Source organism: Notechis scutatus, chromosome 7 (assembly GCF_049901735.1).
Source record: "Notechis scutatus isolate UNSWTSFEM ecotype Mainland chromosome 7, rNotScu1.2, whole genome shotgun sequence".
NCBI lineage: Eukaryota > Metazoa > Chordata > Lepidosauria > Squamata > Elapidae > Notechis > Notechis scutatus.
In genome coordinates, this window is record NC_142015.1 from 25,512,198 (window position 1) to 25,530,615 (window position 18,418).

The 18,418-nt window shown below is 48.2% G+C and overlaps 1 protein-coding gene across 4 annotated transcripts in view; it reads left to right on the plus strand.

The window, feature by feature from the left end:
* Positions 1-1,095: 1,095 nt before the first annotated feature.
* MCAM (melanoma cell adhesion molecule) overlaps positions 1,096-18,418 on the plus strand; it is a 30,520-nt gene continuing 13,197 nt past the window's right edge. For all 4 annotated transcript variants that reach the window (XM_087970175.1, XM_087970176.1, XM_026687982.2 and 1 more), the window contains exons 1-3: positions 1,096-1,226; positions 16,170-16,300; positions 18,190-18,400. In XM_087970175.1, coding sequence (XP_087826301.1) covers positions 1,157-1,226; positions 16,170-16,300; positions 18,190-18,400 — 412 coding nt within the window. In that variant the 5' untranslated portion in view covers positions 1,096-1,156. The remainder of the gene's footprint in view (positions 1,227-16,169; positions 16,301-18,189; positions 18,401-18,418) is intronic.

Here is an 18,418-nt window from a genome sequence, read left to right on the forward strand (position 1 = left end):
CAAATAAAACAATATAAATTGTAAAGATACAAGCAACACGGTTATAGTTATAAGTTGGAAGAGATAGGTAATAGGATGAGAAGAATAATAGTAATACAGTCTTACTAAATACTTTGACAGTGTTATGGGAATTAGTAAATACATATAAATGCAGAAACGTATTTATTACACATTTATTTGTTTGAAGTGCCAATAAAATAAACATATGTTTAATTTTATCGACTCTTTGCATTTTTATTCCTGTGAGTTGTCGTAGGGGACATTGCTTTGCCCAGGCCCCATAATGCCGTTAAGACAGCCCTATGCAAAATTTTGGAAAAATGAAAATATTCCCCCAGATGAGGAGATAATCAGAAAGATCCCAGAATGTGCTGAGATGGACAATTTAACTTTAAAAAGAAAAGAAAAAGAAGACTCAGAATACTATTTGATATGGAATAGATTTTATAAGTGGCTTAAAACAAGGGGTAGAAGTTAAGGAGAAGAAAAATGATGAAGGTTCTTATTAAAAACAGGGAAGATATAGAACTACAACTGTTATAAATATTAAAAAATATGAATGAGTTAAATACAAAGAATGAGAACTGTATTGTCTGGGAACTGTAGTATTACTAGAGCTGTTAACTTAGGTGTTATTATGAGTATTATTATTAGTAAATGGACAATATTTTTTACAGTATTAGCTTTCTTTCTCTCTCTCTCTCTCTCTCTCCTTTCCTTCTTTCTTTCTTTCTTTCTTACTTGTAAATAATATATCCGGACAAAACGTTTTATTCAAAAAATGTTTACGAATAAACTAAACTAAAAACAAAAGACGGCCCTGAGCGGATTTTTTCTTTGTCTGGAGGAGGAAAACCTGCCCCGGGCGGCCCGAGTGGCGCTTGCCGGCTCCGCTGCACGCATCTGCCAAGGGAAAGGCGAGCCAGATGTGGGCGCATCTGCAGCCGGACACCTGGGAACCCCTCCAGCAACCTGCTCGGATCCGCCTGCTTTTTTTTCCGCGCTGGTGCAGCCCACCCTCACGGGGAGGGGGGGAGGGGCCGTCCGGGGTGCCCCCCTCGGAGCGGCCCCTCCCCTCGCCCGTGACGTCAGCCGCCGGGCTCCAGCTCCCCGGCTTCTTGGCCGCAGTCGGAGTCCGGGCACGTTGCGGGCAACCATGAGCTGCGGACGGCTGAGCTCCCTGGCGTTGCTGGGCTGCCTCCTGCTCGCCAGCTCCTGCGGCAGAGGTGAGTAGGGGGCGCTCCGGGCTGGAAGGGGAGGGTCTTCTTGCCCCCAGACCCAAGGCGCGGTCCAACCTCTGGTAGCTTCCCCGGGGTTGCAACCAGCTTGGATTGCCCGGCGCAGCGCGCGTCTGGCGCTCTCCAACCCCGGCGTTGCTTTTTTACTCCGGCGTTGTGTGGGGGGGCGGCTCTCGGAGCCCCTCCGGTTCCAAGCGAGCCCGGGAAGGTGCCTGCATGCTCAGGAGGTGCCCAGCCCTGGAGGTGCCTGCATGAGAAGGGGGTGCCCGGCTTGCCCGTCCGGAGGAAAGCTTTCGGCTAGGCAGGGCGCGCGAGTCCCCACCCGGTGCCGGAGAAAAAGCGAGGCGCGCCTTTCGCGCTCTCCGGCTAGCCCCGTTGGAGAGAACACACCCACCTTTCTCCTTCCCTCCGCCTCTACTCTACTCTACTCTACTCTACTCCAGGGTGCAGCAGCTGCTACAAGCGCTTTGCAACTAGTGGAGGGAAAAGGGGGCGGGGTGCGCGGAGGTGAAGAAAAGGCAAGGCACAAAAGCACCGAGGTTGGGGAGCCGAGGGCGTTGGGGAGGGAGGTGGCGAGGGCTGGAAGGCTCAGGGGATCCTCCCCAAACGCAGCCCCTGCAAGACCCCCGTCCGTCTGTCCTCTCTCTGCTCCCCCCCCATCCACCCCGCTTTGATTTACGACCCCCAGTTGGGCGTGCATTCATCGGGCACCGCCTGTTCTGGTGGGGGGGAAATGCGGCGGGCGGGCGAGGGAGAAAGGGATCGGGTTCCTCGCCCCCTCCCCAGGTATTAGGAAGGGGATTCCCTAGGACGACCCCCTGGCGTCGCCCCCACCCCGCTTCCCAGGCGCGGAGACCGAGGAGGAGGGGGCGAGGCGGGGAGGAGGCGGGTCCGTCTTTGCTGCAGTCTCGTTCCTTGTTTTTTTTGCAAAGCATGCTCAGGGCAAAGCCCTTCGGGACCCCTCCCACAAAAGAGCCTGCTGTTGCCCAGCGCCACGTCTGGAACTGGCTGAGGTTAATGAGCTTTGTAGTCCTACCCCGTTGAGCAGGAACCCAGCTGAGCCGGACGGTGCCCGGGCATTGCCCGAGACTCGCTTCCAAACCGCGTTGAGCCCAAGGCGTGGAAAAGCCTCCAACCGAACCAGCCCTTATTCCTTCTTTGCGGGGAGCGGGGGGGGGGCAATGCAGCGTCCTTCCCGGGGTTCCGTGGGGTTCAAGCCGCCCCCCCCTCCCCACGCCCCCTTTTCTCGTTGCAAATGCGGTTGCCTCGGAAAGGGTGGAGCCCAGCCCGGCACCAGCTGCTCCGCAGGCAAAAGATCCGGCTGGTTTCTGGACAGTGGGGAAAGCCCCCTCCCCAGCTTCTCGGTTCGGTAACCTTTGCTAAACCTCCTTTATTGCATCCCAGAGGCAGAACGAGGCGGTTTCTTCCCCCAGCGGGACAAGCCCAGAGCTGCCTTGGCGGCTTAGAAGGAGGGATTGTGGCTGGTGCAAGCCAGCGTCCCATCTCCATTTCCCCCCCCCCCTCCAGGACAGGTGGCTCTGCTGCCTATTTTCCCGGCCCCTCCCTGCCCACGGAAAGCAGGGCACTGAGGGAGGGGATTCCGGGCACATGCCACCCGCCCACTTCTCATGCCTCAGCTTCCTTGCTAGGCTGGGGCCCCAGTTTTTGACATTTGATGCCTGCGTCTTGTGTAGCCGGCGTTCTCCAAGGCTGAGTTGAGGTCCCTTTTCTTCCAAACCCAGAGAAGGGGCCACCTGTCTCCCTCCTCCATCTGTTTGGCCATCCTTAATTCAAGATGGCAGAAATCTCCACTATCCCAAGGGCGTGGTGCCCAGGGGCTCGAAAAAGAGATCCGTTAGGGCGGTCAGATTTTAAAACATGCCCTTTGCAATTCAGGCCAGCCTCTTCCCCTGGCCAAGCCTTTGCGAGATTAGCTGGCATCTCCTTTGCTTTTCCAACTGCTAGGCTGGGTCATGCCCTGTTCGGGGAATGTGTGGACTTTCCTTCTTCTTTTTCTATTCCTATCCCAGTTACGTATTCAGAAAAGATCTGTGATGGGGAAGAGGTTTCATAAAACAAACAACGTACGGAAATGCAAAAAAGGCCCTGTGTTTTTTGCTTCGTTTTGATGGAAAGTATTTATAATGGGGAGCGAGGAGAGAGAGAATGGTGCCAAAAATTTCCAGGGCTGCGCTCTGCCTGGGAACAAGCTGTACATTAAAATATGTACAAGTTTTTCAAGGAGGAAAGGAAGGGATGAAGGCGTGCGCTTCGAAATCAGGGATGGGAAAAGAGGGACTGCGGACAAGCGGGCAGTTTTTTGCTTTGCAAATCTTGCAGTTCTTTCAATTAGCAAGCATGGAAAGAGGAGAAAGGAACATGCCGGCTGTAGTATTATTCCTTTATAAATATCCTTAGAAAATAAAAAATTGAGGGCGACTTTAGCCCTGTGCTTTGTCCATTGCTCGGAAAGTAAAAGACAAATTCTGCTGTATAGTGCAATATTAATGCAATATCGGGGTTTTCAATTCAGTGTATAGAATGTGAAGGATATGTGTTTGTGTGTTTATTTTCATAGTCATAATGTACACTGAAGACGGTATTTATTTTCATTGTACAAGGTGCAAGGACAATAAAGTAAAGTAAACGAAACTAAACAAAGGGAAAAAACCTCAGGTGATGGAGAACGGATTCAGGATTGAATAACCAACTTGCTTTCTGTCTAAAATTATATTTTGTGTCCGGCCACACCCTTCCCAATGCTCAATTTGCGAGACTGCTCACTGCAGGACAGCTGTGGGTAGACTTTTATTTAGGCAACTTTGATAAGAGCAGGCTTGCGATCCTCCGGTTAAAAATCAAATCAATACCTAAAGGCAAATTGCATCAAATCCTAACGTGGAACGCGCAAATGCAGACAGATCTTTGGCATCCTTTCTCCAGGGACTGCGTTTCTGAATGGTAGGCGTGAAGGCAGCATGTGGCTGTGGTAGGCGGAGCTCTTCTTAGGGGGAAAGAGATGAACCCATCAGTGAAAAATCAATGGGGTTTTTGCCTCGTTCCGGATCTTATGTGAAGGGAATCTCAATTGGGTTCACGCCAGCAAAGCAGATACCTTCTGATACCTTTCGGGTAGTCTTCAAGGGCAGCCCCACATAGAGCATATTGCAATAGTCTATTCATGGGGGTGGAAGTGAGAGGTGTAGCCATCTCTGATCCATTGGCTCATGCCCATTTCCAGGATCTTCTGTCATTGATCATTAGGCCTTGTAGAAGCTTCTACCTCTAGGACGGTGTTTTTTTCCAGCTTGCCAACTTTCCGGACTCTAACTCCCAGAATTCCCCAGTCAGCTTGGTTGACTGGGGAATTCTGGGAATTGAAGTCCATGTGAAATCCACTCAACCTACGTTCTGTTGATGAGACTTCTCAACCTGGCCCACCTTCTGTTTCTCCTTTCAGGAAATAATTTTTGGGACAATACCATGTAGCTGAGCATGGCCTTACCATCTGGGACATGGGGCAAAGGGCCCACTAGGAATTCTTTCCAGCTTGGAAAAAATGGTTGGACATACCCAAAGGTGCATTGTTTTACTTAGGAGGCAAATGGACTTCCTTGTTTTTCTTTGAAGACATTTCTCTTCTCATCCAAGAAGCTTCTTTGGCTCTGACTGGATGGTGGGGACATACAAAACCTTGGAGAAGGAACCCATCTGTCTTTCTGGGTTGGGTGTCCCAGTTTTGTCTGTGCCTACCTGTCTTGACATCAGAGTGTTTAATGTTGTTTTAGAAGGTGTCCCGAACGGTGAAATAATTAACTCGGGGGGTCTTCAAACTTGACAGCTTTAAGACTTGTGGACTTCAACTCCCAGAATTCCTCCTCCAGTCATGTTAGCTCAGGAATTCTGGGAGTTGAAGTCCACAAGTCTTAAACTTGCCAAGTTGGAAGACCCTTGAATTCACTGAATGGTTCAGCAGAACCATGGTGGAGAGGCCACTGTTATTCGCTTCTCTTTGGAGATCTGGGTAGTGTCAAGTTTGGCAGATGAGGCTGAATCTAAAGCATGGCTAATCTAATGAAGAGAAGGACCAGGGGAGACAGGAGAGCAACCTTCCAATATTTGAGGGGCTGCCCCCAAAGAGGAGGAGGGGCTCAAGCCATTCTTCAAGGCACCTGAATAATGCCAGACAAGGAATAATGGATGGAAACTGAACAAGGAGAAGAGATTCAATCGGGAAATAAGGAGGAATTTTGTGACAGGGAGAGCAATCAACCCATGGAATAGCTTTCTTCAGAAGTCGTGGGAGCTTCATTGCTGGAGGCTTTCAAGAAGAGACTAGACTGAAGTGTGGTAGGGTTACCTGCTTGGGCAGGGGGTTGGACTAAATGACCTACAAGGTCCCCCTTCCAACTCTGTTAAAGTACATGTTCAAAGGTTGTCCACCACCACCACAGCTTTCCCTGCCCACTTCTCACAACCTCGCAGAAGTTCCTTCTCCTAATCGCATCCGATAGGTATGGAAATAAGCGGGTCTCACTCAGACTGACTCACCCCTCCGGTTGGGTTGCTTCCCTTGGAAGGCGGGGAGCCCAGCGGAGATCATCAGACAACAATTTTGGAGGAGATCCAGAGAATTTTGGATCTTAAATTCCACGTCTGCTTTGAATTCCTGTTACCTTAGTGGTGGAGGTGGGGGAAGAGAAGGGAGTATTTGAAAGTATTTAAGAAAAAATACTAGGGGAAATCTTTCCATCTAGGAGAGACACGAAGAGTGAAAGTTGGAGAAGGAAGAATTTCAAATATAAATAGTCGCTTCGTGAACCTTTTGAAGCTGAAAAAGGGAGCTACAACCTGGTTCTGAAGTTCTGATGTTTTGCCCCCCCCCCCTTATTCTCCCCCCCAAGCAAAGGTCCCAGGACTGCTCTTTGGGTGCTCAGCAACACAACCACAGTTACAACCATTTGCAACATCCGGTAGTCACCTCGAATACGTTTTATGACCGTTTTGCTGAAAAGCGGAAGTTATACCTTCAACATGGGACCAAACCGTGCCCTAGCAAGCAATGGGGTCTCTTAATGACCACTGTGTTTGCTTAGTGTCCACCCTATTCGCTTAACGATTGCCATAAAAAAAAAACATCGGGATTTATGGCCATCACAACATATGACCATAATGGCGCTAGGCTCCATGACGATTGTATGTCGAAGATTACACAGTACCTGTCATGCAATTCCATGCCCAATAGTCATTGAATGGGAAGGAAGGAAGGAAGGAAGGAAGAAGCCACCAGGATCAACGGTTACTTTTTAGAGCACACCAGGGCTCTAAAACCAATTTAATTCTCTGTTTTGAAGGAATGTGGAGAATTTGGGCAGGGCGCAGATGTTGAGAATTTAGCATTACCTGGTTACACCCTCCAGAAACTTAACCATGCAATGAAATCACAGATATGGAGAGAACATCACCAAGCTCGGGAAAATTGCTTTGACAATGTGTCCATCGATTGTGATGATTAATGACACACCGTCCACTGCATGGGTTGATGTGCCGCTTCCCCCGTTTTTTTACAACCTCTGCCCTGCTCTGCCCAGCCAGACTTTGCCCTTCCCCAGTTTCCTCCGCAGTCAACGGAGCCACATTCCCACTCCCTGATGGCTGTTCGTCTTCCTCCTCGGATTCCGACGGGCATGACACACACCGAACAGAACCCAAACCAGCAGCCCTCGATCAATAAAAAAAATCTTTTCCTGTATTCTACCCCTTTATATGGGTTCATTGGGAGGAAAGCCAAGTCTTTCCTTCTAGGGAGAATTCCTCTCTCCGAGCAAACTTTCTTGCCTTGTCTTTTTTTATCCTCTCCAGATGCTATTTTTTCATCCTTCTGGCATGTCCGCAATTCTCTCCCTCATGCCCCCCCCCCCAAGTAGCCTGGCCTTGTCCCCATCCTCTCCTTATTGACAGGCAATTAATTCTCAGATTAATTTCACTCCCTGGGAACTGGACTTCCCTCTCCCCTGTTCATCTCACTGCTCCTTCCTGCAGGCAGGAAGGACCCCCTCTCTGTCTCTGCTTAGGACTCTTCGTCTCAACCGCTTCTTCTCGTGGCCTCCCAGGATGGCTCAGAAAGCAGTCGGTGCTTCCGTGGGCTTGGCTGCCTGCGAGGTCTGCATCCTGACTGCTCCCAAGCAGGCTAAATATGGTTAACTGGAGTCCCGGGAAACCTGCCCCGCCGTGAGTCAGGCATTGGGCTTCTCTCTCTCCAGAGCCTCGGTGGCGCGGTGGTTAGAGTGCAGTACTGCAGGCTTTTGGCTCCCTGCGATTTGGCAGTTCAAATCTCACCAGGTTGACTCAGCCTTCCATCCTTCCGAGGTGGGTAAAATGGGGAGCCAGATTGGTTGGGGGCAACAGGCTGACTCTAAACTGCTTAGAGAAGGCTGGAAAGCACAAGGAAGTAGTATATAAGTAACTGCTATTGCTAGGTAGGTAGGTAGGGAGGGAGGAAGGAAGGAAGGGACAGACCTTGGTGACACAGTGGTTGGAATGCAGTATTGTAGGCTGATTCTGCCGACTGCCAGCAGTTCGATTCCAACTGGCTCAAAGTTGGGCCAGCCTTCCATCCTTCCGAAGTGGGTAAAATGAGGACCCAGATTGTTGGGGGCAATGGGCTGACTCTGTAAACTGCTCAGAGCGGGCTGTAAAGCACTGTGAAGCAGTATATAAGTCTACGGGCTATCGCTATGACTGCCATCCTTGTTCTATGCATTCAGACGTTTGTTTGGGGGAGAGCAAAGTGGGGGCCTGAGCTGGCTTTGCCATCAGATCCTGGGATCTTTTGCTTCTCATGTTTCCTGGGGGCGCGCCTAGGTTCCTTGCCAGGGGTGGTAGAAACGAGGATCTAAATTTTGCATGTTTTGGGGAAATGTTTCCTTGAGATGTTTGCACAACAGCAAACATCTCAGAGTTTGGGAAGCTGCCACATTTAAGAATCACAACCCAAGCCGCCTCTGCCCCTCCCGTGCTCCTTTCCCTTAAAATATCTGTCGTTCTGTTTTGGCTCTCTGGCAAGTAAGACCTGATGATACAAATCCTTGGGGTGGGGTGGGGGGGCATTTTGAGGCTGATAACCTTGAGCTCTGTTCTGTGGCTTGCTCCAGTTCTCCTTTTAAAGCCATCGCAACTGCCATTTGGCTTCGTTGCATCTTTGGCAGAGAGGAAAGGGATTCATCAACCGGAGAAAGACATGCGGTCTTTTTCTGCCTTTTCATCTCCTTCCAAGCAGCTTTTAGGGAATGACCCTCCCGGGGTTGCCATGTTGTGAGAAACGAGACAACGCTTTATCACTGCTCCCTGTCTCAGGGAGACGTTTCGGCCTCGCGATCCTCTCTTTGGCTGATCGGTCCTCCAAGGCTTTGGCTTAAAAGAAGAGGAGGGCCAAATTGGGGCTTTTTTGACCATTTCGTGCAACTCTGCGCTCCGCCTGGATTGTCCGACAGTAGAGGTTCTTCTGCTTGAGCGAGGGGTTGGACTAGGAGACCTCCGAGGTCCCTTCCAATTCTTTTACTGTTACTTAAGCTTCCATTCTGGAGCTCTCTTGCAAGATTCTTGCTGGAAACAATCTAGAAGTTGGTTTGGCTTCATCTGTTGTTCATTTCTGGGTCCGGTTGAGCCTTTTTCAGCCCAGAGTGAAAGCTGATACTTTAACACTTTTTAAAAAAAAAAAAAACAGCTTAATTTAATGTTTTGGGCACCAGTTTTCCCTTTCCAATCGTGGTTGGGTTTTTTTTAAGGGTGATCCATGTTCTCCAGATCAGCAGTCTCCAATCTTGGCAACTTTAAGACTTGTGGACTTCAGCTCCCAGAATTCCTCAGCCAGCAAAGCTGGCTGAGGAATTCTGGGAGCTGAAGTCCACAAGTCTTAAAGTTGCTAAGGTTGGAGACCCCTGCTCCAGATCATCTGAGTGATCAGCTTTCCAAGGAAGGCTTCACTTTTGCAGAAGAACCTACTCTAGATCTTCTTGACATCTGCAAGGCTCTCCTGTCCTCCAGAAGCCCTTCTTGACCGAATCTTGACTGATGCTTGCTTGAAGAGGCTGGTCCAAGCTTTGCAGAGATCTCCAGAAGGGGGTGGACTAGGTTCAGACCTGGTCACTCTTGTTCCAGAAGAAGAAATGGGGCGGGGGATTCTTCTTCCTTTTCCTCTCCTTACTTTTCTTTACCCGGGCGATTCTGGGTGGGCGTTGGGAATGGGCAGAAGTTTTAGGAGAGAATGGAATCTCTATTCCCGGCTCCTCTTCTCTGCAGCCTTTTGAGTCGTTTGGAAAGTTTTCCCCGGGATCCTTGGAGCTTTCTCTCGCCTTCAATCAAGCCATTGTGTTGGGGGCTGCCCCTCTTTTCCTGCAGGGAGGTGGACATTTGCTTCTGAACTTTGCTGCAGGCTCCAGGCCTGATGGGAAATGCCGAAGGGCTCCATTCCGTCAGAAGGAAGTGGGGCTTCCAGATCAGAAACCCCTCCAGCAGCAAAGCCCCTTTTGTCTGTGGGTCCACCCTCCTTCGCTTGCACTGGCTGCCCCTCTTGTTTGAAGAACCAAAGAACCGATCCCATCTCTCCTCTGGACACCCCCTGCTTCCGTAAGAGTGTTGGCAGCAGCTGCTCTGACGTGCCAGCCGCCAGACTTGGGACAGCTTTGGGACAGCGGAGGAACAAAAGACTGGCTTTCTGACTTGTGCCCAGTGGCACGGGGTGGACATTCCTGGTGCATGAGTTGGTCGTGCAGGCCGGAAGTCATCCAGCAGGCCAGCCCTGGACAGTGAGAGGACACAACCAAGCTGGTCCACCCAACAGCAAACTCTCAGCCTTCCTTTCTGTTTTCCCAGACCACTGTTTAAAACTTGCTCTGAGAAAGAATGTGGTTGAACCTCAAAACGGGGTTGTTCAACCTCTTCCCAACTCTGGTTTGGATCTTGAGAATAACAGTGATGATACAACAGCGGTGGGACTCAACTACCTGATCTTCAACACCAATAAGACCAAGGAGCTTATAGTGGACTACAGAAGGAACAAATCGGACATTCAGTCTTGCTTATCAATAGAGACCGAGTGGAGCAAGTGGCCAGTTTTAAGTTTCTGGGTGTTACCATAAAAGAGGACCTGACCTGAGGTGCCCACATTGCAGCCCTGGTCAAAAGGGCCCAGCAGAGATTATACTACCTGAGACTTCTCAGAAAACAACAACTGAATGAAAAATTGCTGGTGACCTTCTACCGCTGCACCGTAGAGAGTATCTTAACTTACTGCACCTCTGTATGGTTTGCCAATTGCACAGGGGCAGATAGGACAGCACTCCAGAGGGTGAACATCATTGCCCAGAAGATCATGGGTTGCCCTCTCCCCTCTTTGGAAGAGCTTTAGAGCTCCCGCTGCCTTAAGAAAGTTCAAAACATCCTCAAAGATCCATCTCATCCTGGGCACCCTTTTTTTTTTTAACTATTACCATTTGGCAGACAGTACAGGATAATAATAAAAACAACGACATACAGGCTGAAAAACAGCTTCTATCCCAGGGCAGTAACTATACTGAATTCTACTACATAGTGCAACATTAATGCAATATCAGGGGTTTTCAATTCAATGTATAGAATGCAAAGGATGTGCGTTTGTATTTTTATTTTTATAGTCACAATGTATGCTGAAGGTGGTGTTTAATTTCGTTGTACGAAGCGCAATGACAATAAACTAAACTAAACTAACCAGCTTTGGTTCCTAGTTTTGTAGCTTGGAGCCACCATAATTTTCAAGTAGATGGAGGTTTGCCCGTAATGGACATTGCAATGCTGGATTGCTCGTGATGTGAATTTGCTGCTTGAAAATGGATCGACCTTCATCCACTCCAGCTACAGAGACACAGCCCTGGATCCTTGTAAGGATTTAGCAGTTGGGTTCTAGAAACCTTAAGGAAGCTTCCAGATCCTATAAGACAGTGATGCCAAACTCCAGGCCCGGTGGCCGGAGATGCTGGAGATGTTAAATGGGGGTGGAATCTGTCTGGGACACCAATATTTGGAATTCTGTGCTCGAGCAGGGAAGCTGGATTTGATGGCCATGTCCAGCTCTGTGATTCTCTCTTTTGTGAGTGTGGCTTGTAAAGTCACAGCAATACCCTGATGGACATAAAAGCAAATTATTGAGTTTCTTCAACACGTGAGCGGGGACTATTGATTTGAATGGCAGTGGCAAGAGTGATACATTGGCTCATTCTAGGTAGGATCCTACAAGAATTTCCTCCAAATTTGGCCAGAATGGTTTTCTCAACATCAGCACAATGTCAACCTCTGCGGCACCAACTGAGGCCTCCATCCGCCTTTTGCCAGTCTCCTGAAGCTGGTTTCTCTCCACTCTCCTGGCTGGTCCTGAATCCACCCCATCAGGCTTTCCTTGGTGGTGATTATTCCAATGTCATCGGATCTGGAATGAGAGCAAGCTGCTTAGATCAGGGGTCTCCAACCTTGGCAACTTTAAGCCTGGAGGACTTCAAGTCCCAGAATCCCCCAGCCAGCTTTGCTGGAGGACTTCAACTCCCTTTGCTTTGCTGACTGGGGAATTCTGGGAGTTGAAGTCCTCCAGGCTTAAAGTTGCTAAGGTTGGAGACCCCTGGTTTAGATGACTCTCTTTGGAATTACCATCCATCCTTTTGGCTGAGCTGCAGAACCTTCAAAGGTGGTCCATGCTACAGAACATAAACCTGTGACACCTTGATTGTCTGGAATGAACCAGGGCTCACTGGTTGCCAAGAGCCTTCTTCGAGAGGTCCAAGTGTTGGCTGTTTTAGGCCCTGAAGCTTGTTTTCTTCCTCAGGACCAAGGCTTATCATCCTCCCCACCCCCACCCCAGGCTCTGCCCTAACACCGGATCGATTGAAGCCCATTACTTCTCCCCTGGACTGCGGCCAGCGACTCCATTACTTGGCATGGAGATGGAAACAACCTCAGCCACCGACCCATCAGTGAGCAGCCTCTTCACCCATGGAGATCTTTTGAGGACTCAACAAAGGAGGGGTGGGTGGAAGGGGGAAGTCACCTAGCTTGATTACTCAGCTCCTTTTTCTTTCCTAATGGTGTCCAGCTCTATCCACATATCTTAAATGAGTGTTTCTCTTCCTCCCTCCCTGTCTGTCTCTCTCCTTTCCCTCCCTCTCTTTCTCTCCCCTTCCCCCTCTCTCCCCCTCCTCTCCTTCCTTCCTTCCCTCCCTCCCTTCCTCTCTCTCCTTCCCTCCCTCCCTCTCCCTTTTTCTCCTTCCCTCCCTCCCTCTCCTCCTTTCCTCCCTCCCTCCCTTCTTTCCCTCCCTCCCTCCCTCTCTCTCTCTGTCTGTCTCCTGTGTGTGTCTCTCTCTCTCCCTCCTTACATCGTTCAGGCCCACAGAGGAAGTCAGCACATAAACCAGAACAAATAACTAAACAGAACAAACTGCTGAAGCTTATCCAACTCAATCGGCCGAGCTTCTTCATCAGGCGGGTTGCATGGAAACATCACGCCTCATCATGTTTCACATTTGCTTAGTGCTGAAGGTCATCTGTGCTCACTCCGGGCTTGTCTCTGGTGATATCCAGCTGGGCAAAGATGTTGATTTTATTTGAGAAGAGACAGAAGCTTTGTTCTGGGCTACCAGAGAAGAAGCCATTCAAGGAGCCACTAGACCATTGTATGGGTCTCTCAATCCTTCCACCAATTGGCTATACCACCAAGCCAGTGGAGAAGAAAGAAGAAATGAAGACTTCCTGCTAGCTTCCCATCAAAGACGAACCAAGTCTGGCTTCTTTTTGCTTTTTCTTGATCAGCCAAAGAAGTGAAGTTCTACCACCTGCAGGGAATCAGGCACTCCATGCCAACCTACTTGGTGCTCCAACCTGGCTGCCTGGTCGTACTTAGCTTGCAACCCAGAGAGTTCTCCACCTCTGCCTAATTCATAGCTTGGTCCTCATTCATGGAAATCACATTATGGTCTTGTTAGTCCTTCAGGACGGCTGGTGTTTTTTTGCGGTAGAGATGTGGTCGATGGGATTCCCAATCCTCCCCTTGATGCAAATGTTCCTCTTCAGGGAAGGAATGTGCAAGAGTTAATGCCTGCCCCTTCTCTATTCCGTCAAGCCTGGTGTTAGTAACTGCCTTGTGAATCATACCACTGGGTCAGTTCTATCAATAGCTGTTATTTAGTCTAACTAAATGAAACCTCCATATTTAGAAGGGTTGGATATCTAAGGCAGCTTATTAGGAGGGCTGTGGCTTCTTGGAGATTGAGAACATAATGATGCAAGAAGATCATTGACCTCTTAGTTCTTTTTTCAGTCTCCTTTGCTTCTTGGCTTCCTTGTTCAGACAAGTTGGATTCTTGCTACATGACAGCCTGGGTGTCATCAGAAATAATTCGGGATCCCCTTCCACAATGTAACTGAATCCCCACCTGCCAAGTCCAGAAATCGTGCCCACTTGGTGAATGCCTGGAAACCCAGCAGATGTTCAGCAAAAATGTGTGGGTTCTTTTCGAAACGGCGGGGGGGGGGGGAAGGATTGTGGGTCACACAAAATAGTTGGGCAGAGCTTTCCAGGGAGATCTCTCTCTCTCTCTCTCTCTCTCTCTCTCTCTCACACACACACACACAGGAATGGTTTTGTGCAGGATATTCATCTGCACCTGCTCCTTTGCAAAGAACTCCGGGCATTTTGCTGGTTTGGATGTTGATGGGAATGACCATCTCAGGGTTGGTCTGGAAAGAATTGCAACTGCTACCCCCTTAAAAAGAAGAGGCAGAGCCAAAGAGGTCTAACTTTTGCAAAGAGTTTGGTCGTCAAACTCTGGACCAATGAAAAAAGGTTGCCCAAAGAGTGTATAGAAAAAACAACAACCATCTAGTTGGGATGATACTTTAGTCAGTGGTGGTATTCAATTTTTTTTTTAACTACTGGTTCTGTGTGTGTGGCTTGTGGTGTGGCTTGGTAGGGGAAGGATTCTGCCAACTCCCCATTCCCTCCCCACCCCCTAACCTGCTTTCCAGCTCCTTTCTCCTGTGCAAGGCAACCAAAGGAGACCCAGCTGATCAGCTGGGACTCAGGAGGCAGAGAATAGATGGGGTTGGCGGGGCCAGTCAGAGGTGGTATTGGCCGGTTCTCCCAACTACTCAAAACTTCTGCTACCGGTTCTCCAGAACTGGTCAGAACCAGCTGAATACCACCTTTGGTGGGATCTACAGAAGCAGCTTTGGAGTTACACTGTCCATTGCGTGTTGTGGGGCAGAATCTTCCAGACTTCCATCCAGATTGAAGATGAGAACTATGGGGTATGGTCTGGTTCACTGGAAGGCTTACAGACAAGAAAACACGATGGACCATTCTGGTAGAAAGGTGCCTTCAACAGCTTGAATTCATCCTGAAGAAAGAGGCAAACCTTCTACATACAGTCATAAGTTGTGGTGTGTAGGAGAAAAAAAGGCTGAGCTGGAAGGCGGGGTCAAGTGTGTCATCAGTTTGGAGTCATTGCATTGTCACAAAGAACCTAAATGAATTCCATTGATCCATATCTAGCGCCAATTTAGTTGGCTGTTAGTTGACTGGATTCTTATATTAGAGGTAGCAATAATGAACTTTTCTGTGCGTTGAATTGAACGAATGTCCCTAGTTTTTTTGTGCCTGACATGAGGGTCATTAAGTGGCTGACCACGGAACTCTGCAAAATGCCAAGTGCCCAAAATGCGATCGTGTGAATACGGGAAAGGGGAGTGGTCATCAGAACTTTGAAACCTGTGTTATAAGTACCTCCGGGGAGCATAGAATCAAGCACGGGACACAAAAATAAAACTAATAATCAAGACTCACTGCAATTTTTTTGCAGTGAGAACTGGTCAGCCACTTGTCTGAAATGGTCTAGAATTCTCCTGCTTGAGCAGGGGGTTGGGCTAGAAAACCTCTAAGGTCCCTTCCGGGTCTGTTCTGATGGACTGATAGTTACTTATTCGCTGCGCCCTGGAGGAATTTCCATCTCGAAAACCATGAGAGGGATTCCTACAACACAAAAGGGCGCGTTCTTTCGTTATTTAAATTTACACATTTCGGGAGAAAGGAGGAAAAAGGGTTAATCGAGCCTAGGTCAAGATAACAGATGACAGAACCATCAATAGTCCTAATTAGCAAAATTCCAGTTATTTCCCTGCTCATCTACTGTTACTATCCTTAAGAAAGAGTTGTCTTGAAAATGTTTCAGTTGTGTTGCCATGGCAGTTGTGATAAAACGGACTGAGAAGGGAAGATGTCAAGGTTGTGCCAATTAGCATGTAGTCCTTCTGTATTTATATCGGGTTAACACACTTCCATTCCTCCAAAGGATTGCTTTTCTTCACATGAGGTCTGTTGAAGTGGGCAACTGTCATAAGTCAAAGACTGAAAGTGTAGTTCTAACCTACCTGTAGAATTGATTTTCCTCATAGGGTGGATGTGGGGTCAGATGCTGGTGGCAGCCCTGTGAAAGCTAGATAGGTATGGTAAAGGTGTAAAGTTTCCCCTCGCACATCCGTGCTAGTCGTTTATGGCTCTAGGGGGCGATGCTCATCTCCATTACAAAGCCGAAGAGCCAGTGCTGTCCGAAGACGTCTCCATGGTCATGTGGCCGGCATGACTAAATACCAAAGGTGCACGGAGCGCTGTTATCTTGCCACCAAGGGGGTCCCTATTTTTCTACTTGCATTTTTTACGTGCTTTCGAACTGCTCGGTTGGTAGAAGCTGGAGTAACGGGAGCTCACTCCCTGACGCGGCGCTGGGGATTCGAACCGTCGAACTGCCGACCTTTCTGAACGACAAGCTCAGCGTCTTAGCCACCGAGCGTTCCCTTAGATAGGTATGATCGTAGCCTTTAATTCTGTTTCCCCCCCCTTTTTGTATCTTCCAGGAGATGCAGAAACAAATGTAGAAGTTTCCGTGCCAGATGTGGTAGAAGCTGAAATTGGGGAAACAGCTGTAATCAACTGCGAGTTCTCCCTCCCAGAGAACAGCAGCCTCGCTTACATCAACTGGTTCTCTGTAAGTCAAAGGGGGGGGGGAATCAGCTTTTTCGGGGGGAGGCAGAATAAATTTTGGCTTCCGTGGGGTTCCACCAAAGGTGGAAATATATGGAGGCTTCTGAGTAACACAAGGCTCTGGGGCAGCTGTGCTATCTTATCTCTGCCTCCTGTTTCTGTGGGTTTATCATTTTATCACTCCGTTTTTTTCCTTTGTCTCTTTTTGCAATCCTAACTTTTGCAAAAAATTTCTGGAGTGTAAAACAGTGTTGGCACCACATTGGTTCCAGAAATAAAGAGCTTTGGGTTGTTGCAAAGTTTTATCTTCGGTTTTTATTGATTTTATTGTCATTTCTTTGATGGTTGTGAGCTGCCCAGAGTCACTCAGAGTCGGGCAGCTTCCAAGTTTTTTTAAAAAAAATATTGCTGCTAATTCTGGAAGCAGCAAGCAGGGGAATAAAAAAAGGGACGACTTCTGAGCTGTTCTAAATTGTTTGTTTAAAATAAAAATAAAAATAGCGGGAACTGATCAATTTTAAAGACAGGCTGACTTGTAGAAAACAGCCCCTTGGATCGAGAAGTTCAACAGTGCCCCCGTATGACGATTTATTTAAAAAGACTCTGGAAGAAAATTCTAGTTTTATAGAAGCTTTGTTACACTCAATTTGATTCATTTTGCAAGCTGCCTTCCAAAGGTCAAAATAAATATGTTGGGTTTTTGTTTTTGTTTTTTGAAATAGAATTGTTCTGGGTTATAATGCAGTTTTAGGATTAGCGTCTTGTTCAAATGGAATGCAATTATAGGTAGTTCTCAACTTATGAGCACCATTGGAACCAGAGTTTGGGTTGCTAAGCGAGGCAGTTCTAAAGTGAATCAAATGGTGGTTAAGTGAATTCAATTTCCCTTCTTGATGTCAGGATTCCAGCAATCGCTCTAATTAAATATGAGTCTTGAGCCAAACTTCCAAAAACTTCAAAGGATTTATTAGAGGTAACATACTGGCATGACCTGTATGAAGCCAACTCTGGTGTAGGTAATTTACAGTCCTCTGTGATCCTGTTTTCCCCCCCCCCTTCCTCTCCCCTGGGTGTGTCATAAATCAGATTCTCCAATTGAGCACATCACGGGCTGGGTGTCATCAATCACGTTCTCCAATTAAATATATTCCCAGGCAAAAGCTCTGGTAGCTTTTTAAGATAAGAGTTGGAATGTACTTCAGATTTCAAACTGAGTTGAAACTTGGCTTGTCAGAAGGTTGCAAAGAGTGAACACGAGACCCTGGGATGTGGCAATCCTTGTAAATGCACACCTGTTGCTAAGCATTTTGATTTTGATCACATGACCATGGAGATATTGTGATGGTAATAAGTGCAAGGACCGTTGTAAGTCACTTTTTCCATCCCGGGGTGATTTCAAATGGTCACTAGACAAATGGTTGGACATTGAGAACTTCGTATAGGTGTGTTTGAAAATCCCATGTCAATTTCCCAGCAATGTCATCTAACTTGGCTTGGAAAAAATGCAACTAATTCATCTTGGGGTGGCCCAATATTTCCAACCATGAATGGGGTTGATGCTCTCGCATCTTCTTAGCCGCTCAATCTTGGCTCGGATACAACAGTGTAATTCTTCCCAGCCATCACTGGATGGACTCCAGGTCTTGATTCTTGGGCTTCAGGTGGAGAAGACAATCCCCCAGGAGAATAGGAGTTGGCCTAAAATGGCCCACCTCCAGAGGAGCCTATAGGGTATGATCCAGATGCAGCAAAAATAGTTGGTGCCCATAAAAATCAGAGTGAACCACTATGGTGGTTGATGTCTTGACTGTTTTACCTGTTCTTTGTGGACCCTCTGTGAGTCGTCTCTGTCCTTCTCTGTCCTGAACCCCTCCCCTTTCTTGGACTCTTCAGGGGGAAAAAATCGCACGGAAGAGAATCATCTCCTTGCTCCAAGACAAAGAAGACTGGGAAGAAGACCAGTACAGAGATCATCTGAACATCGCCAAGAATTTCTCCCTCGTCATCAAGAAGGTCACTCCGCAAGATGCCAAGTTCTACATCTGCCAAGTGGGACTCGGCAGTGTCGGCGTTGGTGAGAACCGGACCAAGCTGCAGGTCTCAAGTGAGTGGTCCCAGCCCC